The 26,400-nt window shown below is 48.5% G+C and overlaps 2 protein-coding genes across 3 annotated transcripts in view; one reads left to right on the plus strand and one right to left on the minus strand.

Annotated features, from left to right (window-relative positions):
- Positions 1-26,400, minus strand: part of MED22 (mediator complex subunit 22) — a 196,858-nt gene that overhangs the window by 58,679 nt on the left and 111,779 nt on the right. The gene's annotated exons all lie outside the window — the stretch shown is intronic.
- The window catches only part of LOC146868862 (surfeit locus protein 6 homolog), a 143,831-nt gene that overhangs the window by 23,340 nt on the left and 94,091 nt on the right, over positions 1-26,400 (plus strand). For both annotated transcript variants that reach the window (XM_085613875.1, XM_085613876.1), the window contains exon 2: positions 11,464-11,572. In XM_085613875.1, the coding sequence (XP_085470001.1) occupies positions 11,479-11,572 (94 nt within the window). In that variant the 5' untranslated portion in view covers positions 11,464-11,478. The remainder of the gene's footprint in view (positions 1-11,463; positions 11,573-26,400) is intronic.

A 26,400-nucleotide genomic window follows, 5' to 3' on the forward strand; every position in this document is an offset into this window, starting at 1 on the left:
AGTGTACAGTGATACATATAATGCAATTGAAAAGTAACTGCAATTACTGCCAAATAAAGGCAACAGTTTCCAAAAATAATGCGGCTTAGACCCATGAGCATCCATTTCAGAAATCATTACTGTCCTATTTAACTAAAATAAACAATCCCAACCACAACCACAATTAGTTTTTCTCTTCACTTCCACGTTAACACACAACTTTATCGAGGGATTCTGTCGTTGCACGAGCCTATTTCTATGTCGTTGACACTTTTCCACTACGTTACGATCTGTCTTCTCTTTTTACTATTTATATCTCTTCAATTCTATGCTAACATGCTTTCCTGCTCCTGACGCGTCTCTGACAGTGACGTGTTTCCGTTTGATACGAATTCAACTTTTGAATGGGTACGTTTACGGTCTTTTTTTTTTTTTTTTTTCCGAGCTTATACTTTCAAACTTTTGACGTTCACGGGTGATTTCTTGACTTCAACGAGCACTATTTTGTTACGAACATACCTTACATTTGAATCACGGCATTTTATTCATGAAGGGACCATTTTTACATTTCATTTACACTGGTTTAAATTGTGTAGCGCAGGCACTTTTTGATAGTTTGTTGCATAGACTTACGATTATATTTCGCTTTGTGATCAGTTTCAACGAGCCTTGTTATTCATTGCATGTTCTCTTTGCTTTTTAACTTACACATAGATTGATGTGATCTTTCGTTGTATAAGATGATTATGAGGACTCCCGATTGATTGCTTCTCTTTCTTTTTAGTTATTCTGACCGTTAAAGATTACCCCTGAAGAAGGGTTCTTTTTTGACCCGAAATGCATTGGGTATATCGTTTAAACACTGGATGGTTTTTCCCAGCTGTCTTGAATATCATTCATTTGGAAAATACTGAATACAAATATTGTTCTTCAAACCAATAAATCGATTGGTTAAAATTGATGTTTCTTCGAGTAGACTTTTTCAACGATTTTGATAATAATTTGCTAATGGCTGATTGAACAGCCCCCACTAAAGTGCTCACGCCGGCAAACGGCATTGTCCTGCTTGCATCATAGACTGGCAAATTACCTACGTCGCCATTGGATAGGCGAATTGGCGTTCTGAGCACATTTTGCTAAAACAGTGTTATTTTTGGTTGAACATTTGAAAAGTGTGCACGTTGGCCATTGTTTTGTTTTCTATTTATGATATTGCCATTAGTACCCAAGGAGGGTCTGACCAGGTGTTTCCTGGGGGTCTACATCGCTCTAAAATTACGGAATGAGGGTCAGGGGTTCAGGAGCCTCCAATCAGGTGGTCTTGAAGCAGTATAATAAGCTATGGTGTTGGGGTACCTTGTAGGGGTAGGAGGTCAAGAAGTTCGAAGTTGTGTAACATAACATCCCAATCCATTGAAAAGGGTTGTTTCCGTAGTCCTTTCTCTTCCTCCCTCCGAAGGGCTATGCTCTCAGCTTCCCCCCCACTGTATCACATCATCGTGCCAGCCGGATAACGTTGGACACCTAGGGGACTTCCATCTCATGGTAAGGGCTCTAACTGCCAGAATGAGGGCCAGATCTACAAATCTCAGTTATACCTTTTGTGTACTCGTACGTCTGCGAAGGCCCATGAGGCAGTCCAGAACGTCATCTGAGATAGGAATGTGTGTGACCTCGCCCAGGGATCTACGGACGCCATTCCAGTAGTCCTGGAGGCGGGGGCATGACCACAGCATGTGAAGGAAATCTGCCTCGTCTCCCTTACATCGAGGGCAGCTATGGTGTGCTTCAGGGAACATACGGTGGATCCTTTGTGGGGTGAGATATGACCTGTGTAGGACCATTGTTTGTATGAATTTCAGTTTGGTGTTACGGAACACTCTTTTGGGGTGTTCAAGCATGCACTTCCAGGCTTTATCCGAGATTTCAGTAGTGGAGTCCTCGGACCATTTTGTCCTATAGGATATAAGTGTGGTTGCGGCGTGTGTCCATATACCAGTATATAGTCATCTGACTAAGTGTCCCCCAACCTTTATGCTTGTTAAAGACCCCACCCAGCTCACCTTTTGAGGGTCCACTTTTAGTATCACCAGCTCACCTTTTGAGGGTCCACTTTTAGTATCACCGTCCCTTATCTTTTCACAACGTCACTGTTGTCATTTTCTCCTCCATCTTTTCCCATGACTCCATGAGCCTCTTCCCAACCTTGCTCTGACATAAGGAGAATTAAGACAGATAAAATTCTTTGTATCGGGCTGTGCTTCAGCTCTTCCTCAATCAAGGCCTTTTGTGATGCCTTCCTCCTGTGGCTAACAGAGGAGCTTTAGCACCTGGCTGCACCCTAGTGGACGTCCATAGATTCATAGACCTCATCCCACACAACACACTGATGTCAGCCTCATCATTGATGGTGGTGAGGGCCACAGCACCAGTCTCTCAAGCACATTGTGCTAAATTTGTCTTGTGAGCCATAGAGGGCCACACTAAGCCAGTTATTTGCTGCCGTTTGTCCCACAGTGCAGAATGTCCCAGGGTTTTGACACCTTTACAGTAGATCATCCCACTGTTACCAAACACAATTTGTCTGCAGTACCAGGGGATCCTGGGATACTTCCTCCTAGATGATGTTGAAGGACCATACCGCCAGAAATTGTCTGCCTGGAGTTGTGACCTGGGAGTCAAATAATACAGTAACTATTTCATGTTGTCCGAGCACATTTACTCAGAGGGCCACCCCAAGCACTGTACCGGGACTGACAAGTAATGGTATGTTTTTGATTATGTGCACCGTGTTAATCAAGTTGGTTTGTCAAATAATCTATCTTTAGTTGAATCACATTCATCAGTTGGGGGTAGTCATTGCTACTCCTGACTTGCAGTTTCGTTCCCTGGTACTGTCTGATCTTGGTTCTTTTTATCTAGAGGCCCACTCCTTGTTCTTCCGGTAGCTCCTCTGTAGCCAATAGGGGCTAAAGTTGAGTCCTGTCATGTTAACACTAGTCAAAGGATGCATGATGTCACTTCTGCTTCCTGTGCATTTTTGTAAGTCCGCGCCCAGTTGAACAAGCTTGTTTAATGAAAGACATTCTCGTTGCCTGTAGCCAATGTGGTGCCTTTATCTCCCGTTGCCAGAAGTGGAGCGTTTTCCCACTAAACTAGACTAGACTGGACCAGTGCAATTTTTGCATTGAAAGGATTCCATCTTCTGCCTTTGCAGGAAAGGCTTCATTGCCACTCTCTCCTTCTCAAGGCGCATTAGGAGAAACATATGAGCTGTGATATCAGGGGCAAAGAGCTCTGATGGTTTTGGGTGCCTACAAAAGTGGAAAAATAAACAAGCATTTACAATGCAATGGTCTCGGCATTGTTAAAGTTGGAGCTATTGGCATTGCTCGACATTTTTTTTGGTTATGTTTCTGTTTTTAAAACATTTAAAGAAACGGCATTGTTATTTACAATGGCAATAGCTTAATTTCTCTCAAATGCGAGGCCTATTGCATTTGCACCCACACAGAGCCACCCACACAGAGCCATTCACATAGAGCAACCCACACACGCTGCTGCTGTGTCACAGATAATAAAGTGTCATATTTTTCCCCGGCACTATGACTGTTGTAAGAGGAAATTCACCGCGTGCACAGTGTTGGAATACGTGATCCACTTGTCAAAGGGACACCGTTTTAAGATTGTTTGCGAATCTTTTACTGTCAACAAATGAACATTATTATTGAAAGATGTATTAGATTAATTTTGCTTTAAAAATAAAAATAAAGTATTGCTGACTAATATAGCTAGCGAACATCCTTTTTCCACGCAAATGCGGGGCCCTGTTACACGTTCCCCCATAGTGTATGGTTTGGAGTTCCTCGACCAGTACCCCCTTAGCTGGTACTGGCACTTCGGAAACCGCCACACGGTTGTGGTGGCTGGGGGGGGGGGGGGTGGGGGGGTTGTGGGTTGTTGCTCTCTGATCTGTACATGCTTTTAGCCCCTAGGTGACCAAACTTGGTGGCTTAAACTGAACCCAGCTCTTCTATGAGAGGATAGACGCCATTGCACGAGTAGCGAGACACGCCTGTCAGTGGGGCTGACCCCCCACAAGCGGGGCCTGGCGAGGGCCAGCAGGAACCGAGAGAGAGATTGAAAGTGGAGGGGATGAGGTCCATCGGCTAGACTGCCGACTTTGGTGTTGGAAACCAGGGTTTGAGCCTCGGGGTCGCGTCCACATCCTGTGATTTTGGGCAAATCACTTAATCTCCCCATGCCTGAATGTGTAATGTAAATACAGTGTTCATGTAAAGTGCTCCAATACCTTCGGGTCGAGTTTCGCGCTATATAAATATGCGACAACAACAAAAAAAAGTGGAAGATGTCTGGGGAATGTGTGGACGACGGGGAAGCGGTCCGGGGCGACTGGGGATGGTGGAGAGAGGCTGGGAAGAGGATGGGAGAGAGATCTGTGGACTGCGGAGAGAGGATGGGTGAGAGATGAGGTCTGTGGACTGAGGCAGAAGAAGAGGGGCTGAGTAGACAGACACCGAGTTTCAATTAATTCAGTTAGTATACTCCCACATATTAAACACAGTCAAACTTCAAGATATTCCATTAGAATTAAGGCTCCCGGTTTTCCGTTTTTACAGATAAATACAGACAGAAATCAATGTGTTTTCTGTCTGCATTTATTTTTAAAAGTGGATAAATACAGAAAACTGAGCTTCTTTTAAGTGACTCTCCGTGCTGTCTTCAATGAATTGTAGCCCAACAGCTGAAAAGACGGACAGCATGGGAAGTTTAAAACAGGATGAAATTTCTTTAAATAATGGTATGTCAACATATATTTGTGGTATAATGCTAATATTTACCAGTGGATGTATCGTTATGTAATATTTGGTAGCTTAAATAGCTAAAACACAACAGCCAAAGTATGACTGTGTTTATCAGTTAAATAAATATGGAAGTGCACAGTTTTACAACTTCATTTATCTGCAAAACACTAAATAAATATGGATAAATACAGACGGAAATGTTTAAAAAAAAAATTGCATAAAACCGGGAGCCCTAATTATAACGTACCATCTCGTAACTCTCTCCCTTGCAGAGAATGTACACTTCTGTTGCAACTGAAATGTCCTACATCAGAAAGACGACAAACAAAGATAGCCACCTTTCTTTCTGTGAAGTTTTTCAAATCGTGCTCACTGCTGCAACACTGGCAGCTTCAGCTCTCTACCCTTCCTAAAATATATATCCAGTGAAAAAAGGAACGTGAATAAGTATTTCTGCAGCCAAGTTAAGTAGTCATTTATTTTGCCTACTACAGCGATTAAATGAGTTATTTCAATAGACGAGTCGGTCACAATCCTCCGTCAGACTACAAACCAACAGAGAAAAGCAACTACAGAAGAAAGGGTAATAATTACCTCACGAGCATCATTTACAAATATGGCAAGGGGGAGAGACACTTGCACCATCCCTGTACAGTTTCAAGTCTCACATGAAAGAAAAACAAATACACGTAACTCTGACATGTTGTTCATTAGGAGATCAAGACGTACACAATGAAGTTACCGCGAGTTTTCATCAGTAGATATAATTTTCAGTAAATAGCATTCTCAGTAAATAAAGTTAATGGGGCTGAAGTAGAATATTTTTCCCAGACAGTACTACTTGCAGTGTTTTCCGATTAAGTCGTACTTAAGAGAAACACCAAAGCACAAATATGTATGTGAAAAGTTCACTGCACATCAGCAGATGCTTTCAGGAAACAGATGTAGAGGCTACAAAAACACACAATTAAGTGCTCCTATTCTGAAAACGAAATGACATGGGATCGGAGGTGCCACGCTTCAGTGAAGCCGTTACATGTGGCACTTTAAAAACAAGCATGGATGTTGATAAGCACTTTTAGAAACAAAGAACGTGATAGGGCTGTATCGATAGCGGGGCGCAGAGAGTAATACAACTGGGAGAGAACTGGAGGTACCACTGAAAACAAAAGTAAAATATGAAAGGGGTAAAGTGATAGTTCACCTGTGCAGACCACATCACCACTAGAGGTTTCAAAGCACATCCATGCGGGCGGTTAGGGGGCAAATACAAATATTTAAAAGTACACCCTCTCCCCGTTGGGAAGGCCAACAAGGAGGCTATGGAAGTTAAACACCCCTCCCCAAACCCCTGACCTCCCCTACCCAAGCCTCTCTTACAGCCCCAAACCATTGGCCGATACAATTTTGTTACTCGCAGTCTTGCCTAAAACCCCAACCCCAACTCCAAACCCATTTCCAGCACCTTTGGCCAGCGCCACGGTGGAGTTTTCTGTGTCGATGGTGTACAAAATGCCCTCATAACGAATCTCGGCCTTGGAGATCAGACTGATCTTGCTGCTAATATAGGGCGTCCCGCCGCTCATGGCTGCTACCGGTTTGGGAACGTTCCACCGGTCCGGATGGATGCGGATGGACAACAAGAACCTCCCACTTAGAAGAGACTATCACAGAGGAACCCCAGTTATGCCAACATGGGCGCCTTCATGCCCCTTCGAGTGAAATGGACGCTGGGTTGCCATCTGTTGTTCTCGCGAGAAAATAGTATCCACCATAAAAAACGTAGACGTTGGTCTGCGCACCATGTGCTGCGCATTGGGCGTGCAGTGTCTTGAGTGACTGCCACGTTGCTTCCAGGCGAAGCATTCTGCCGTTAGAATTGAGCCACGCCTCCATGATATTTCCTGCTTTCAATTGGTAAGTCCTCGTTTTGCCTGGAAATAACATGGCCGCTTATGGAAAGCGGCCCCGCCCACAAGTGACATTATATTTATGATTCCCTTAGGAGGGGCGCACTGTTTTTTTTACTACCAGTGCGTCATTTAGATAAACATGCTCAAATCGGCAAGGGCTTTAGACTAGAGACGTAGAGAAAATGAAGGGACCGTGTTTAGGCCGAGGAGCAACGGGGATGATGCCATTCACACCACCGCCTTTCTCCGAGGTGAAGCAGAAATGCCTCGGAGAAACGCAGCGGCGGTTTCATATTCGGGGGCGTGGTTTTCTTTCTCTCCTCTTGCTATTGGCTGGAATGTTTACATTCCAGAGGAGAGAAAAAATCCAAAAAACACGCCCCCGAATCGCAAAAAGACGGGGCTTGTTTGGAGCGACACAGCTCTTCTCCAATGGCTGGCCAGCATTTAAGAGGCCAGCCAATGGAGAAGAGGGAAAAAAAGGGGCGGGTTAAAGCCCCACTCCTAAAACATTAAATCTCGCGAGCGAGACTGCGCAAGCGCAACCTTCGCTAACCGAGACCTAAATAGCACCTGCTACATGTCAAGCAAGTAGGTTTTTTCTTTGAACAGAACAGCATGTTCTATTTTTTAGGTCTTGCCTGGCGAAAGCAGCGCATGCGCTGCCCTTGTCAGAGAGGACCTGTTGGAATCAATTCACTGCCGTGGGCTCATGCACGCGCCTGCTTGGAGAAAGATGGCTGCTCTCGCCATCAGTCCATAGCAGACAGCATGCGTGGGACAGTGGACAGTCCGCCGCCATCTTGTTAACGCCGGCTTCTTTCAACTCTGGCTCCGGCGTGCTTTCACTTTAAACACTGCACGCGCGCATGACGGACCCAGAGTTAAAGGAAGCCGGCGCGCAACAATTTTTTTGTTGTTTTGCTTTTCCGCGCTCACTCCCCCCCTCGCGCGTTAACCACACTGCTGCGCTAACTCCCCCCCCCCCGCCCATCTCTACTGCAGCAGGACGAGCGGCGCACAGTTAGCAGGCTTGTGCACTATAGATAAGGAGCCTAAATATACCTCATAGAAGAACATAAATAAAGCCAGACCATGAGGAAGATGGGCAGAGAGACAGGTACGTGGAAAAAATACAGACGTACCAGTTCAGAGTTGAGCTAATTTTCAAACAATGATGTCTGGTTACGTTTCATGAATGCACAAGTCTGCTCTGTGGAAAGCAATCTACAAGACAACCGTACGGGACAAAAAAACACAGGTCAATTTCAGACACTCCTCATCAGGGCGCTTGACGTCCTTGAGTGCGTATATTCACAATGGCCGCAACTACTGCAATCACACGCGAAGAAAAGAACTCAACATTTAAAAAGTGCCAGCTCACCCAGAGAGAAGCGACCACTTGACATGAAACTGCTTCATTAAAAACACTCCACCCCCCCGCCCGTTCACCACGCTGCCGCGCTCACACCCCCTCTCTCCCGCCCCCCCCCCCCCCCAAATCCTGTGTCTCAGCCCCAGCAGCTTCCCGGTCCCGCACACACACACAGTATTTCAGCTGACAGCCGCACCCGAGTACTTCACAGGTCTTTCAAGACCATTCTCTTGTTATTCCTTTCCTTTGTTGGGAGTTTCTTTGTCTGGAGTATCAGTACTCCGCAAAGAGTATTTGTGGGTTTCTGTGATTGTGGTGGTTTATTTTACAATATTCTGTTTTTGTTTGAGGGGCAATGTTTGAGGATATCTTTGGCAAGAGTGTTTTCAATTGTTTTATGTTGTGGTGGTTCCCATGCTGTCTTTGTCTGGAGTGTTTTTTGTAAACTTTTTTGAGAAGTGCGGCGGGTGTTATTGTACATTTTCCCTTGCCCGGAGTGTTTGTGGGGATTTCTTTGACAGGAGTGTTAGCGACTGTTTAATCAGCGTCCATGTTTGTGAGGTGCTGTCGTAGCTGTAATGCATGATCTGGGCATGCATGTTTCTGGTGGTTTCTGGGAGACATGTGCGTGGGATGGTGGCTCCGCGGATGACGGGTTTCTGATGGAGATTCTCAGCGCCCCATCGTCCCGGAGTATCTTCAGCAGGCCCGTCCCATCACCCCGGCCTGGGAGCAGATCGGATGTCTGTAATGCGAGCCTGGAGCGGCGTGTCCTGGCAGGGGCCCTGTGAGGCAGGTGAGAAGTGAGCGCCCCTCCCTCCCTCAGTGAGTCTGCTGATGCACCCCAATACTGGGACTCCAAGAGGGCCTGTATAGGCAGGCACCCCAGTTGTCACCTGCGTCTGCCTGCTGTACAGCATTGGGTCAGCCACACCTCTGCCGAGGTCCCCCAGTCCCGCTGGTGTTTCGAACTCAGCGACGCTGTAAGTCAGACATCGCCTGTCTCTGCGAGGCTCCCCTCTTCTCTCTATGACATTATTCGTCACAGGTTAGTTCATGTTTGCAAGACACTCAGGTTCTTTCGAATGCCTCCCTCAGCTCTGTGCTGACGAGGCGCCGTGTGTGAACTGTCCTCATGAGACGGATCTCAGTGGCACCTGGTTTGGGAGCCTTTTCCTTGGTCCTCACAGGCATGTCGTATTGTAAGGCAGCGTGTCTGTGTGAGTAAACCTTGCGCCTCCAGGGGGCCTCCTCCTCGCAGCAGGTTCTCTCTTTTCTTTCTTTCTTTCTTTCTTTCTTTCTTTCCTTCCTTTCTTTCTTTCCTTCCTTCTTTCCTTCTTTCTTTTCCTCACTACCAGTTGCGCCTGGCTATGTATGTCTCGTGCATCGTCTGCCACTGTTCTCTAATCCACTCTTCAAAGTTAACCGCGCCTGCGTGGCAGGTGCCTCCGCAGAGCAGGCAGGCGACGCCCCGGCCCAGCCTGCCTTGTTTCTGTGCTCCCTTGAAGGGAGGGAGAAAAAAGCCACCACCGGACCTGCAGCCACCTGTCCAGGTGTGTCTGGGGCCAGGTGCAAAGAGAGCTATTGGCAGAAGGTGCAGCTCCCATGAGGAGCTTGCTAGACCTTGTGGGGCAGCAAAGAGAACTGAGAGTTTAAAATTAAAAAATGATTAAAAAAACAAACTGTTTAATACCACTGACAAATTCTGTTGCGTCCTTTTGGCCACAAAGGCTTTCCAGTTGTGAAACTGCCTTCCTATTTGTGAAACTCATTTGCACACTATTGAGCATTTAACGTGCAAGAGTTCCCCACTATAGACAATGGGTCTGTCGAGGATGGCTGGTGCACGTCTTGTACTTGCTCATCATGCTGTGCGCTACTAAAGTTCCTGCAGAGCTGTTGGAGGAACTTCCTTGTTTCCCCGCTAAGCTCCTCTTCGCTTGTTCCATGCTTGATCCGTCTGCACACAAACTGTCATGCCAAGTTTTGGAGAGTTGGAGTTGAGGAACGTCAAGCAGGCTCGAGGTGAAGGATTGATCCTGTGGAACTTTGTGCACCAAATGCAGAGTGCAGAGGCTGCGGAGACACTTGAAGGGCAGGCATGCCAGTTGGAACTGGAACTAGTGTGCCACCAGAGGCCAATACTGATGACGTCTAGGATCTTTCATATACACACTTTTCTTCAAACCCTTAACCAGGTTGACTCCATCGCTCTGTGCTAACTGAAGTCTGCTTCGAAGTTTTTTAGGAATCCTGCTTCGAAGATGTAGCATTTATTCTAAATGGAGTTAGTTGGAGAACTAGCAATGATGACATGTTGCAGAGGTAAAAATCATGCACAGAGACAATGAGAAATGCAATATTTGTACACTGCTGCAGTTTAGAGGTTAAGGGATGCGATCCTTTTAGAGTAACCACCAGTTTTTATAATTTTTTGTACAGCGTTGTGAATTTTCTCTGTCAGGGGAGGGACGATCTCAATCTAAATAAAGCTATTCCTCTTCAAAGCAAAGATTGCCTGAGTACTGTCAGTGTAGAACTGGAATTTATCTGCTATACATTTGCAAATCAGAATTATATTTCTTCTGTAGTTGCAACTGAGTCTAGCTCCGGCGACAATTGACATTCGTGCATGGTTAATGGGGGGGATTAAATAGTGGACCCAAATAGTATCTCTTCAAGGGGAATGTGGTGACCTCTGGAGTATTTCACATTAGTATGGTTTTATGTGTTTGAACAGGGCCTACTATGGTCGTAGTGCACAAAACAACAAGCATTTGCAATGCAATAGGTCTCGCAGTTACAGGAATTTAAGCAATTGGCATTGTAAATGACGATGCCTTTTATTTATCTGTTTTAAACGAAAACAAAAATTAAAGGCATTGTTATTTTCAACGCCAATAGCTCAAACTCGTGTAAATGTGAGACCTATTGCATTGCAAATGCTTGTTCAGGTGTTCCAGGTAATACATATTAGCATGCTTCAAGAGCTCAAGAGGAGGATGAAGTGCTCTGTAAATGCTGCAATGCAACGCAGCACAATATTGGGAGAGTGCAAAATTTAATGTCTTAAGTGCAGTTCAAATATGTTAGTACCTTTTGGTTCAGTTGCTTTGCCAATCTGGAAAGTAACAAGTATTGTAAAGTTATTACCATTTGTGAAAAAAATAGAAAGGTACACTTGTAAAAAAGCATTTCTGGTTGGAGTGTTTCTGTAACTGCTTTTTCTTTTTCTTACATGAAATTTTAAAAGTCTTGTCATTGTTGACTTTCTCCATCAGACTTTATAGGTTTATTAAAAGGGCGGGACACCCTTTTTATTGTTAAGAAACCTTATCAGTTATTGATTTCTGTCCTTCCTTTTTTAAAGGGATCTGCTGGAGCAATGGCTGCTATTATAGCCAAAGACTCGTACATCCAGAACCTGGCCAAAAGGGTTTGCGCCAACCAGAATCAAGAACCAAGGAAGAAAGCGCCAGGTACGCTTCAGTAATGCATTTCTTGTTGTTTAACTCTGGATAACTGACCATGTCTCAATACATGTGCTTTATGGCGCTGTAATCCCATAGTGGATGAATTCAAAGTTCTCCCCTACTTATCTCTACCCTTTCCCCTCTTCCTCTCCTTTCGTCCTCCTGGGGACAGTGGCTTCTCAGTGACCTTCCATAATGCAAATGTATTCGCATTAAACCTGCCTCTGCTCTGGAGTACATATATTATCACACCAATTCCTTACAGTTAACGAATTATTTAATCCGTATGTACCTCACTACACGTCAGTGCTTCATTTGAGCCGGTGGAGGCCACCTGAACTTACTTTTGGGTACAGGCACTTATTTTTTCATTTCAGACATTTCCAGAGAACAAGAGAGGGAAAAGCACACAAATAGGAAAGACAGAGGAGGAGAATGATGGAAGAACCGTCCCAAAGGAAGAAATCAGAAACCTATAACAGTGGGATGAACGGGCAGGGAGTTTGTGGTAGTAAATTAAAGAGGCATGAGGTGGATTTAAGACTACCTACCTTTGTATTCAGCACACCAACATTTAATAGCGCTGGCCGCGGACGCCTGAGCGTAGCTTTAGGCACCAGCTCTTTTTCTTTTAAAAAATTAAGCGCTGCTACTTGTCATTATAAAGTCTCTACTCATTACTATAATATGGTATTCCAGCGCTCCAACCAACTCTTGTATTCATCCATCTCTGTTAAAAATAAGTTCAATACAAACTTCCGAAACGAAGAAAAAAAGATTTCATATGCGCTTAAGTCTGGTTTAACTGAAGATCTCAGGAGAGGACGCTGTTTCTTTCTGGGCCCAGCAGTGGAGCTTCTCCTTGCATTTCTCTCCTTCCATGTCCGAAACTTCTGAAACCTTTGAGGCATCTCTGAGTGCTGCTTTCTCTTGTTATACGCCATTTACAGCTGTTTCACTCTCGAAGGGTCTCGTCTTAGGGCTGCCTAACGCCCTCCCATCCATCACTGTTGCTGCATGTATCATGTTGGCAACAATGGCGGGTGTTTGCTAACACTAGTAGCTGTTTAAGCATGCTCATATTGTATTATGTTCTTGTTTGTCTCTGGTTGCATGACCGTTTCCTGTTCACTTAACTGTTATGTGCGTGACTTTGGTGTCTGAAAGGTCTGCTGGTGGGCATCTACATGTAACATTGGCATCAAATCTGTCCTTTGCCAGCAGATTAGAGATGGCATAGCTCCACACCATGCCAAGACTACAGGAAGCCGATGTTCATCACAAGGCCACACAATGTCTGCCTGTGGTGTCTAGGTTGTGGACATGACCCGAAGGTGCTCCGAGATTGGAAGATAGTCAAACGCAAACAGCGAGCTGGGTTGAGATCCAAACAGCGAGGTGGGTCGCCCTCCAAACAGCTAGCCTGCTCCTTGTCCAGCTCCAGGTTGCCATGTTCCATGAAGTTGAAGACCACAAATGCTACACGTCTCGAATTTGCCACTTCCAATCCTGGAGAAATGCCTTGATCGGCATATACAAAAAAAATAATTGATGGACGGAATGCTGGACAATGCAAACATTCACCCCCAGTCGCAAGGATCTAGGTTAAATCCATCATTCTTTTACTCACTACACCAACCCAGTTTGGACCCAGCCATATTCAAATCAGTCTTGGCCCTGTTCCTTGTGGGTACAGTCCAGCACGAACTGCCAAACCAGGTCCTCCCTGGACCAGAAACAAGCATCCTGGGACCGGTTTTAGGGCATCACCCTTCATCAGCCAGTCTAGCTTGAATCCAGTGGTGCAGTGAGCACGATGTCCACGTCTGGGCATAACCTTCCCACTTAGGGTGGCATATGCAAAAGAAACCATTGATGGACAGAATGCTGGACAATGCAAACATTCACCCCCAGTCACAAGGATCTGGGTTAAATCCATCATTCTTTTGCTCACCACACCACCCCAGTTTGGACCCAGCCATATGCAAATCAGTCTTGGCCCTGTTCCTTGTGGGAACAGTCTAACCCGAACTGCCAAACCAGGTCCTCCCATGACCGGAAACAAGCATCCTGGGACCGGTCTCGGGGCATCACCTGCCATCAGCCAGGCTAGCTTGAGTCCAGTGGTGTAGTGAGCACGGGACCCACGTCTGGGCATACCCTTCCCACTTAGGGCGACATTGGACTGTTCCCATTGGGCACAGGGTCAAGAGTTATTTGGATATGACTGGGTTCAAACTGGAATGGCTTGGATAACAAAAAAACTATGGATTTAGGCCCATATCTCAGTACTGGGGTGAAAGTATGACCTTGTTCTACATTCTGTCCATCAATTGTTCTTTTTGCATTTGTCACCCCGAGTGGGACGGTTATGCCCATACGTGGGCCCCGTGCTCTCCATGCCACTGGAGTCAAGCTATCTTGGCTGATGAGGGGTGAAACCCCAAAACCGGTCCTAGGATGCTTGTTTCCAGTCCATGGAAGACCTGGCCTGCCAGTTCGGGCTGGACTGTTCCCATTGAGCGCAGACTCAAGACAGGTTAGCATATGGCTGGGTTCAAACTGGAATGGCATGCTGAGCAAGAAAACGGTGGATTAAGGCCCAGATCTGTGTACTGGGGTGAATGTATGACATTGTTCTGCGTTCTGTCCATCACTTAGTTCTTTTTGCATTTGAGATAGACATACCCACTACCGGACTGGGAACTGAAACCAGCCCTGGCAATTCTGCTCAGGAGGGTGGGGGTGCAGAGAAGCAGTGGGGGAGGAGGAGGAGGGTGCTCGTGTCAAGCATTGCTGCACTGTTGCAGCTTTTGTTACAGGGGGCGATATTGCAGCATTGCTGCAAAACCTGCTCCTGTAACTAAACCGGCCCCCACCCTTCCGGATTACTGGGAATACGCCCGGTGCCCGCTACGGCCAGTACCGCCCTTGACATCACCATACTTATAGGGTACCTCAATGCGAAGATTGGAAGTAAAAAGACTGGGTCCGAAGAAGTCATGGGCAACAATGGTCTTGGCGACATGAACGAGATTTCTGGAATTTTTGCAGTGTATTCCCGCAAGAAACACCAACATAAAGATTGGAGCTCCACCAAGACTCTCTGCAAAATCCAAGCAAGAAAGAAAAAGAAAGCTTGAGTCCACACCAGCTGAACAACAGCAGAAAAAGTAAATGCTCAAGGCGAATATACCAAAATCATCAAGAAAGCAAAGAGAAGCTAGAGAGCTGACAAGTGAAAATTCATCGATGGTCTTGCCAAGGAAGCAGCAAACCAGGGAAACTTGGAAGAACTCTACGACATAACAAGGAAACTCTCCGGCAGATATAGGAAGCCGGAAAGATCTGTTAAAGACAAAGCTGGGAAGACGATCATTAGCAATGAAGGCCAACAACAAAGATGGGTGGAACACTTTGAAGAACTGCTGAAACAGCCCGTGCTTCAGTCTCCCCCAGGCATACAACCAGCTGACAAGGACTTGCTATTCAACTGCAGCAGACCAACCAAGGAAGAAATACGGAAAGACTTCAAACATCTGAGAAATGGGAAGGCAGCAGGACCTGACAACATACCTTCAGAGGCACTGAAGGCAGACATTGAAAGATCAGTAGTTATACTCTACCCCATGTTGTGAGAAAGTGCCATCTTGCATGGCATGCCCCCACTTTTTGCTGAATGTACTTTGACTGAGTGTGCCTTGGACTCCTGCCAATCAGGTGCCCAGGGCCTCTGTTCCTTCCCTAAAACCCCAAATTGGCAAACCCTGGCCACATGTCAGCCCCTGGTAAGTGGACCCTAGGTACCCAGGGGCTTGTGACCAGGGAAGGCCTCTGAGGGCTGCAGCACTTATTGTGCCACCCTTAGAGGCCCTGTACCCTAACCCAACCACACTGCCCTCGCAGGCTGAGTGTCTGGGTACAAGAAAAAACAAAGATTCGACATGGCACACATCCCTGTTTGCCATGCCCACCACCTACACTGCCCTGGCATACATCAGCCACCCCTCTAGCTGGGTGCCCTATGAAGACCCTCCAGGATTTCGCGGTTTGCCGCGAAATCGGCACTTTCGTAAAAATGACGCGATTTTTACTAAAGTACCCGCGAAATAGGCACTTTTGTAAAAATTCAGCGATTTTTACAAAAGTGCCCGCGAAATTGCAGGGAAAAGGTTGTTACATGACAATGATCATCCATTTTAAATGGAACCTCTGTAACTTGAAAAGTTGTTTAAAAATATAAAAATAGCATCTTGAATCTAATCCGCGCAGGCATGAAACACAACAAATATACCATCAACATTTAAAAAAAAGACAGAATAATTAAAGCAATCAATAAGCTTCCCATTTCCGGAGATAAGGTCTCTCAGATGCATTCCATTTTCCGAACTTGTTCACTACAGGCCACTGTTTGAAAGCAGCATGGCCCAAGCATGGTCTGCCTTCTGCTGAGCGCTGTGTGCACAGCTGGAGTGCTGTTTGACATGTTAGAAGGGGATCATGCCCTCTGCTCTGCCACTACTGTTGTAGGCATTGGCAGATACCAGGGCAGTGTCATCTGAAGATACACCTTCAGAATGCCATGTTTCACTGTGTCCTTGATGCCCCGGGAAGAAGGGGGCATTCAGCACACATGCCCACTGCCCTGACACTACTGTTGTAGGCATAGGATAAACACCAGGACATTTCTTAGCAGATGCCCACCCTGAGGATGCTTTTTCATATGGAATTGTGGCACGCGCAGTTGTTCACTGTTCACAGTGTTTAGTAAATTCTATGAGGGCTGCATTGGCTGCTCCCAGCCGGTCACAGGTCCTCACAACTACCACTTCACTCACCCCCAAGAGCAGACACAACCCACAAGACAAGAGAAGGGACGCCGAGGGGCATCATGGGAACACAGTTAAAGGGTCCAACAAAGGCCCTGTCCTGGGCTGCCTTACCTTGGCTTTCCGAGCTGGCTGTAACATGGCACCCTGAATGTGGGGGAGATGGGTTCCTCGACCCGCAGCCTCCCACACTTCCCAGGCTACTGCGCTGTCTGGAGTGCCTGCTCCGAGCCAGTAAGGTGATGCAATTAATCTGGTGGGTTTTTTCATTCCTCTTCATCAAACCCTCCCTTGTGACATTCTCACATGTTCAGAACTTTTAAAACAGTTGTACTGACTGTCACTGCCCGGGGTCCTCTCACGACACAACAGGGCCACTGGCTCCACCACAAAGGGGGCACTGACTCTCACTGCCTGGGGGCCTCTCACCGCACTTCAGAGTGAAACCAGAATATCTGGATCAAATCATGTCTTCCATGCTGAAATTGTGTGATCTTAGGTAAATATTTAATTTCACTAAGGTAGATTCTGGAATGCCATTTCCTATGGGATGCTACCAGGCCATCTTTGATGGGCTTCTCAGAACCTATAGTAAAGCAAATGGAGGATTGCATTTCCAAGGGATAACAGCCTTCACCTGTGGGCTGCTTCCTCTGTTCCATATCCCAGGTTGCCTATTTCAAAGCGGAATACTCTGCTAAAACAGATTCTATTGATTTAAGGCTGACAATGAATGATTATGTGTAAAATAAAGTGCCGCAAAAATGCCGCTAAATTTCCATATTTGTGCTGCTAAATTTCCATATTTGTGCCGCTAAATTTGCTAATCCATGCCGCTATATCCTGGGGGGTCTGCAGTGGTGTGGGCACAGGAGCATGAGCCCTGTGCCCCTACAGTACCCAGGTCCATTCCTGGGCACTGTAAGTGCAGTGCTGCCATTTAAGAGTACATGTGCTGAGAGCTCGTCAAACACGAACTCCACAGCACCATAATGGTAACACTGAAGTCTGCGAAGTTTGGTATCAAACTTCTCAGCACATTAAACCCGCACTGATGCCAGTGTCGGATTTAATGTACAAAGCACTGCAGAGGGCATCTTAGAGATGCCCCCTGAAACCTAACCTACAAGCCACGTCTGGTCTGGGAGGCTGGCTAGGCTGCCACACAGCAGACATGTTGCTGGACCCCTGGGTGGAGAACCCCCACTCCCCTGGCCTGCAACAATGCACATTCTGGGCGAGGTGCTAGGTCTCCTCCCCCAGAATGGACAGGGGGAAGCTTCAAAGGCATGCCGCCTCTGTGAGCTTCTCCAGGCCACTTGCTGTACCCAGCAAGCTGGCCCCCACCGGTTCTAACCCCCACTCTGTCGGGAAGACTGGCCGTAAACCCCAAATAAGGACCTCAAGTGGGGTAGGCGAGGGGAAGCACATCTCCAAGCACTCGCCATCTTGAAGATGGGAGGCCCTGCCCAACCAGGACTAGGCTACTGCCCCCCTCCCACAGGAGAGTGGCAGGATAGGGGGTGTACCCACCCCAGGGCAGGGACCCATTGGTCCCTGCCCTTTACCTACCTGTAACACCCCTAAATCTAGTATTTAGAGGCACCCTGAACCGTCCTTCTCCAGATTCCGGAAAAGTAAAGGAGAGCAAGAAGAAAGAAGACCCGCCGTGCAGCTGCTAAGAAGAGGAAGACACCAGCTGCTTTGGCCCCAGCCCTACCGGCCTGTCGATCCTCGAACCTGCTCCTGTTAAATCCCGGCACCTCTTGTGGCCAGCAACCTCACAACCCCCGGAGGACCTGGCTACCTTGTCACTGAGCATCTGGGACTCCCATGAGCAGTGGCTCTGCTCAAAGCAAGTTTCTAACCCCTGGCATCAGCCCGGCACTGCGAACCCTACACACTCTGCACCCGCCAAGCCTGACCTGTGCCGGAGTGGACAAAGACCTTGAGGACGTCCCCCCGGCGACTGTGACCCCGAATCCGGCACCCAAGGACTCTCCTGACGACGCCTGCAGCCTCAGAACCAGGAACCCCCCAACCGCGATCAACAGAGGGTAAGATTTCCCGCCACCAAAGGGAGCCCCTGAACCCGGCGCCCTGCGACCCCCCTGTGCCCGACTCCTGGGTACCTACCTATCCTCCAACTACCCAACTTACCTCTCGAAGTGGTGGTAGCACCTGAAGCATCTTTGTCCCCGAGCTTGCAGCCTTTGTTCATCCTGGAGCTTTCCCATTGAAATCCATTGAGCGCCCGAAGGCTCAAAAGCACCCTGCACCCAGCCGCCCGAGTGGCCCTGGCAATGTAACTTAAACTCCTACCTGCTTCCCCATTTGCCCTGAGCAAGTGACCAGGAGTCCAGCTCCCACAGCCGCGTGACCTGCTAGTCAGCAGCCACCAACCAAGGCCCCCCTGCCTCCCATAGGATAACATTGGGCCTAACTCACTCTGCACCCGGCCGCCCCAGTGCCGCTGAGGGTATAACAACTGTACCAACCTGACCCTGGGAGACCTCCAAGTCTATGCCCAGAACCTTAACTCTGCCAGTCGAGTACTTACCCAAAAGCCGATAACCCAATTTTCTTCCATAGGGTAACATTGACTGGTTTCTCCTGAAATTTCTTCTAAGTGTGGAGTTTCTAAAACTTAAAATATTCACCTAAAATCACCCGAGTAACGAAAACAGAAATACTCACCTGCTATTAGGAGAGATCCCAGTGCTGGATCTTGGTGCCCAGCACTGACCCTGAAAAGTACTCACAACCGTACTTGCCAATATCCCAATTTTCTTCCATAGGAAATCATTGACTGTTTTTCTGTGAAATTTCTTCTAAGTGTCGATTTTTGCAAACTACACATATTCTTTAAAAATCATACAAACTGTGAAAACGTAATTACTTACCTGTTTTCGATAGAGGTCCCAGTACTGAGTCTAGGAGCCCAGCCCTGGATTACAAAAGTAACGAGAACGTACTTTACCTGTAACTTTAATTTTCTCCCATAGGGAATCATTGACTGTTTTTCTATGAAATATCTTCTAAGTGTCAACTTTTAAAATCGCAAAATATTGCCTACAAATCACAAAAGTAACTACAATGAATTTACTCACTTGTTTCCAAGACCTGTCCCAGGACTGACTCTAGGATCCAGTCCTGGAATTAGAAAAGTAATCCTGAAACTAATCTATTGCAAATAACTTAAAATTCACATTGATTTCAATGTATTATTGTGTTTGAAATTGTGTTGCCTATAGCAACAACCTGTAACTATTACCTACAAAAGTCAATTGCATATTGCAAAAGTATTTAACTAAAGCCTCTCATTCTGAGAAAGTATATTTTGATACCTATTGTTGGTTCTAAAATAAAACCATATATTTTTTTATACAAACCATTGGCCTAGAGTTCAGTTCTTGAGTGTGTGAGACCATTTCCTGACTGAGTGTGTACAACAAATGCTTTACACTGTCCTCTGATACTGCCTCACTGCTCGACCAAGCTACCACTTTAGAGAGTAAGGTTATATCTAACTTTAGCCTCTGCCAAACCTCTGGGGACTGTGGACTCTGTACACACTGTAACAATTTGGGAACAGTATATACAGCGCCACTTTCTCACACATGTTTGTAAGAATCTGGGAAGAGGAATAGGTGCCATCAGAGTAGGCGGATATCTGCTCAAGCTCCCCAAGAAACGTGACCTGAGTAACTGTGCAAACTACAGGGGCATAAGCCTTCTATCAACTCCAGGCAAAGTGTTCAACAAAGTCATCCTGAACAGAATGAAGGAACAAGTCAACACTCAGTTACAAGACCAGAAAGCTGGCTTCCGCAAAGATAGATCCTGCCCAGACCAGATTGCAACACTGCGCATTATCATTGTGCACTCTGTGGAATGGAACTACCCCCCCCCCCCCTCCCCCCAATGTCATACTCATCAATTAGGCGAAGGCATTCAACAGCGTGAACAGGGAGACTCTTTGTAAACTCTTCCGCTACTATGGTGTGCCAGATAAACTTATAAGGTTCATTAGGAAATCTTTCAAGGTAATGACCTGCAAGATAGTCCATGGAGGACCACTCACGGAAGCCTTCGGAGTAAAGACTGGAGTCCGCCAGGGTTGTTTGCTCTCGCCTTTTCTCTTTCTGCTGGCCATAGACTATCATGAAGACATCCAGAGCAAGGAAAAGAAATGGGATGAAGTAGACACCTTGGACGCAGCTCAATGACCTGGACTTTACTGATGACTTGGCCTTTCTCTCCCTTACCCATCTGCAGATGCAAGAGAAGACCGACAAAGTGGCAGCCACGTCAGCACAACTTCGCTTCGACATCTACTGGGGGAAAACCAAATTCCTGTAGGCTAACACGGCCGGCAAACTGTAGTCACTGTTGCAGGTGATGCACTGGAAGAGGTTGAGGCCTTCACCTTCCTGGGAAGTGTCCTAGACAAGCAGGGCAGCACAGAATCAATCAATCAATCATAGTATTTATAAAGCGCACTACATACCCGTGAGGGTCTCCAGGCGCTGGAGGGGGGGGGGGGGGCGCTGCTACTGTTCGAAGAGCCAGGTCTTGAGAAGTCTCCTGAAGGTTAGGAGGTCTTCGGTCTGCCGCAGGCGGATGGGGAGGGTGTTCCATGTCTTGGCGACGAGGTGGGAGAATGATCTGCCGCCGCCGGTCACTCTTCGGATGCGGGGGACGGTGGCGAGGTCACGGTCTGCGGAGCGGAGCTGGCGGGTGGGGGTGTAGAGGCTGAGTCGGCTGTTGAGGTACGCTGGTCCGGTGTTGTGGAGTGCCTTGTGTGCGTGGGTGAGGAGCTTGAAGGTTATCCTCTTGTTGACGGGGAGCCAGTGCAGGTCTCTCAGGTGGGGTGTGATGTGGCTGCGGCAAGGGATTTCGAGCATCAGGCGGGCGGAGGCGTTCTGGATGCGTTTGAGCCGATTCAGGAGGTTGGCCAGGGCTTCTGCGTAGAGTGCGTTGCCGTAGTCCAGTCTACTGCTGACCAGGGCCTGGATGACCGTCCGTCTCGTTTCGGTGGTGATCAACTTGAAGATCCTGCTAAGCATGCGGAGGGTGTTGAAGCAGGAGGAGGAGACGGCGTTGACCTGCTTTGTCATGGAGAGGGTGGAGTTGAGGATGACCCCTAGGTTGCGAGCGTGGTCGGTGGGTGTAGGGGGTGCTCCTAGTGCAGTCGGCCACCAGGAGTCGTCCCAGGCTGAGGGGACGGGTCCGAGGATGAGGACCTCTGTCTTGTCCGAGTTCAGCTTCAGTCGGCTGTTTCTCATCCAGTCGGCGATGGCCTGCATTCCTTCGTGGAGGTTGGTTTTGGCGGTGTTGGGGACTTTGGTGAGGGAGAGGATCAGCTGGGTGTCATTGCGTAGGAGATGATGTTGAGGTCGTGTCGTCGTGCTACGTGGGCAAGCGGTGCCATGTAGACGTTGAACAGCGTTGGGCTGAGGGATGAGCCTTGGGGGACGCTGCAGATGATCTTGGTCGCTTCGGAGCGGAAGGGGGGGAGGCGGACGCTCTGAGTTCTGCTGGAGAGGAAGGAGGTGGTCCAGTCCAAGGCCTTCTCTTGGATTCCGGCGTTGTGGAGGCGTGTTCTTAGTGTGCGGTGGCAGACCGTGTCGAAGGCAGCTGACTGGTCCAGGAGGATGAGGGCCCTGGTTCCTCCATTGTCAAGTAGGGTCCTGATGTCGGTGGTGGCGATGAGGGCACTTTTGGTGCTGTGGTTGATGCGGAACCCGGACTGGGACGGATCCAAGATGTTGTTTTCTTCGAGGAAGCTGGTCAGTTGTTTGTTGACGGCCTTTTCGATGACCTTCACCGGGAACGGGAGCAGGGAAATGGGTCGGAAGTTCTTGAGGTCCTTGGGGTCCGCCTTGGGTTTCTTGAGTAAGTCGTTGATCTCTGTGTGCTTCCAGCTCTCCGGGAAAGTCGCTGTCTCGAAGGGTATGTTGATGGTTTCCTGGAGGTGGGGTGCGATGGTGCTGCTGGCTTTGTTGAAGATGTGATGTGGGTAGGGGTCTTCCGGGGGTCCGGAGTGGACGGTGTTCATGAACTTGATGGTGTCGTTGTCGTTGATGTTGGTCCAGACCAGCAGGCGGTTGGTGCGGGTGGTGGTCGTGGGAGCGGGGGTCTCAACGGTTGCTGGGGTGGTGACTGCATTGAAGCTGTCGTGGATGTCTGCGATTTTGCGATGGAAGAAGGCGGCCAGCAAGTCGCAAAGGTCTTGAGACGGTGGGATGTTGTTGGTGTTGGAGCTGGGGTTGGAGAGTTCCTTAACAATGCTGAAGAGCTCTTTGCTGTTATGTGCGTTGTTGTCTAGGCGGTCTTTGAAGGAGGTCCTTTTGGCGGGTCTGATGAGGTGGTGGTGTCTGCGGGTGGCGTTCTTGTGAGCTGAGTAGCTTTCCGGTGTTTGTTCACGGGTCCAGTTCTTTTTGAGTTTTCAGCAGGTCCGCTTGGAGGCATGGAGGTCTTCGGTGAACCAGCTGGCTCTCTTGCTGGTGTGGGTGTTGGGGGGTTTCTTGAGGAGGGCGCAGTCGTCGATCCACTGTCTGAGGCTGTGGCGTCGGGGTCGGTCGGTCTGCGGGTGGGCTCTGGGCGAGGGCGGTTAGCTGGTCCTGGTGTGTGGTGGGTTTCCGGAAGGTGAAGTGGACGCAGCGGTGGTCGGTCCAGTGGAGTTCGGTGGTGTGGTTGAGGGAGACATGGGTGCTTGCTGAGAAGATGGGGTCAAGCATGTGGCTGGCGGAGTGGGTGGGTGTTGTGACGAGTTGTCTGAGTCCGAGGTTGGCGAGGTTGTCAATCAGGCTGGAAGAGTTGGAGTCGTTGTTGTTCTCGAAGTGGAAGTTCAGGTCCCCGAGGAGGATGTAGTCCGTGGAGGCGAGGGCGTGTGTGCTGATGAAGTCGGCGATGGAGTCGCTAACCTGCGGTCGGGGTCCGGGGGGTCTGTAGACGAGGGTGCCTCTGAGGGTGGTGTTGGGGGTCGGTGTGGATCTGGAAGTGCAGGTGTTCGGCGGTGCTGAGGGTGTCGTTGGTGTTGGTTGAGACTTTGAGAGTGTTCCTGTGGACGATGGCGATTCCTACTCCGTTGGTGCGGTCCTTGCGGGTGATCTTATAGCCTTCCGGGATGGCTATGGCGATGTCGGGTGCCGAGGAGGGGTTCAGCCAGGTCTCCGTCAGGAAGGCGACGTCTGGGGCGCTGGTGGTGAGTAGGTCCCAGAGTTCTACGGCGTGTTTGCGGGCGGAGCTGGTGTTGAGCAGGATGCATCTGAGGAAGTTGGGTTCTTCAGTGGGCAGGTTGGAGGGTCAGATGCTGGTGAAGCTGCATTTCCGGCAGGAGAAGGGTCCTTGGGTGCGCTTCGGGGCAGCAAGGCAGCAGGTGCGTGATCGTCTGGCGTTGAGTGTGTGAAGGGTGTTGGAGTCGTAGCGGAGGCAGGCGTTGTGGTGTTCGCGGGGGCCAGGGATCCTGGCTCTGGGCACGGTCCAGGCGCGGACGGGCTTGCCTTAGGCGCGCTAGCGGGGCGGCCTCCATATGTAGGGCTGAGGGAGGGAGGAGCAGCTGGGAGGCGGGAGCCGCAGCTGGGAGGCGGGAGGAGGTGGCGAATGGGAAGCAGGGGGGCGGGGACGCAGCCGCTGGAGATACGGAGGGGGAAGCGGGCGGGGGGTCACAGAATGCAAAAGGGCACACTGGGCAAAATGGGGGGCACACGGGGGAAGGATAACCGTGCTGAAGATGGTCAGGGACACAGAAAAATACAGAGGAAAAAAGACAGTAGTTAATACAGCAGATCGGAATGCAGGCGAACGAAGCGGGACACAGCCAATGCGAGCGGCAGCAGCAGCGGTCTCAGGGCACACGGGGGATCTGCGTGGCGGTGAGGGGAGCGACCTGCCTGGTGACAGGGTCAAGGGTCGCGCTCTCTACCGCTGCGCGGCCTCCATATGTGGGGCTTAGGAAGGAAGGAGCAGCTGGGAGGCGGGAGCGGGGCGGCGAATGGGATGCAGGGGGGCAGGGCCGCAGGGGATGCAGCGGCGGGTGATACGAAGGGGGGAGCGGGCGGGGGTCACAGAATGCAAAAGCGGACACTGGGCAAAATGGGGGCTCAAGGGGGAAGGATAACAGTGCTGGAGACGGTCAGGGACACCAGAAAAATACAGAGGAAAAAAGACAATAGTTAATACAGCAGATCGGAAGCCAAAGTCAAGGTAAGAATCGGTCAAAGCAAGGGCTATTTTCATTTATCTAAAGAAGATTTGGAACACGAACGTAAAATTGGTCCTTTTGAAGCAGAAACGTGGAGGACAACAGTAACCACCACCAACAAATTCCAGTCCTTCATCAACACCTGCCTGAGGAAAATCCTCCAAATCTGCTGGCCAAACACCATCTGAAACAACGAGAAATGGCAGCAAATTTTACAACTCCCTGCTCATGAAGAAATGAAAAGATGCTGGGGCTGGATAGGTCACACCCTCCGCAAGCTGCATAGAACACCACTAGACAAGCCCTCACCTGGAAACCGTGAAGGGAAAAGGAAAAGAGGAAGGTCAACCAAAAACCTGGCCTCAAGGCAGACTGCAAGGAGATGGGTAACACCTGGAGTCAAATTGAGAGAAAAGTCCAGGGCAGAGATGGCTGGAGAGCCCTAGTTTATGTCCCATAGCCCAGAAGGGTAGTAGGTGCAAGTGAGTAAGAACTCCAAGAAAATATTGTGCAGTTGAAATTCCAAGGACCCAATTCTGCTGCAATTGTTTGAAACAAAGGCTGTTTCACACCCTGAATTCCTAGTACCGCTGTCGACCCGCAGCACATTGAGACCTTAGAGGCCTTTACGTAGCCTATGCTGCAACTTTTCACTGTGATGCCTGCTCCATCAAGAACTCCTTCAATCCCCACAGAGTCCCAGAGACTTTCTGTCAGGCTCCAGCCAGTGGGTATGACCCGACCTGACTCCAGTGGCCCTCCACCCGGTTTTCTGCTGGCACTGGTCCCTATTACTACTCCTACACTGAAGGGCTCGTCCATTCTGACTGCCCCGGCTCCTGCCCACCGCACATGCAACACCCGTTTCTGATATGGAACCATTGCCTGCCTGCACCCAGATTGTGTTTGAATGTGAGATTGCCAAGGCACAGTCTCTAGTTTGGACGTCCCTCGCCCCCCATAACTCACCTGATTGAAAAAAAAAAAAATTATTTTTGTGAAGACTTCAGCAGATCACGCTATCAGCCTTGTGCAGCAAGTGCAGTCAATGCTGGCAGGGGTACTATTCCTGTTGTTTTCTGGTGCCCCGAAAAAGGGAGGACTCTGTGTGAATCTGGACCTTTGAACAAATTCAAGATGTTGACTTTGTCCCAAGTCCTCTCACCCCTGTATACAGAGGCTGGATGCTGTCATTGAACTTGTAGGGAGTGTACTTTCATGTTTGCATCTCCAGCACTCTGGCAGACTCTTCCTACAGTTAAGGCTTGGGTCAGGGCACTTCCTATTTACCCTTTTCTTCACCTTGGCCCCTGTGATGTTTGTGAAGGTTATGGTGGTGGTCGCGGGCTACCTTCACACGTTGGGGATATTCCCTTACCTCGACAACTGGCCAGTGAACACAGGCTAGCTGCAGTCAGTCGTGGTCCACCGACAGATAGTCACCCTTTTGTCATCCCTCGGATTTTCTATCAACAAACTGAAAAGCCCAAATCAGCCTGTGCAGAAGATTCCCTTAGTAAGAGCTATTCTGTATACAGAAGTGTGGGAAGCATTTTTTATTAACTAGTTACACATATCAAGAAAGAAGACATGACCCCGGTAACAATGCAAAGACTTCATTTCATTGTTCAGAGCCAGGTTGATTAAAAGTTTACACTAGAATAGGAAAAAAAACTAGACATGCAGGAGACAGATATTTTACAACATGCTTTAAAGGATCTTGATGCACACTTTTCACCACCTGTTCAGGCAGTTACAGTTTTTTTGAGAGAGAACAGGGAAATAATAAAGGGATT

This window comes from Triturus cristatus, chromosome 1_2 (assembly GCF_964204655.1).
Source record: "Triturus cristatus chromosome 1_2, aTriCri1.1, whole genome shotgun sequence".
Classification (NCBI taxonomy): Eukaryota; Metazoa; Chordata; class Amphibia; order Caudata; family Salamandridae; genus Triturus; species Triturus cristatus.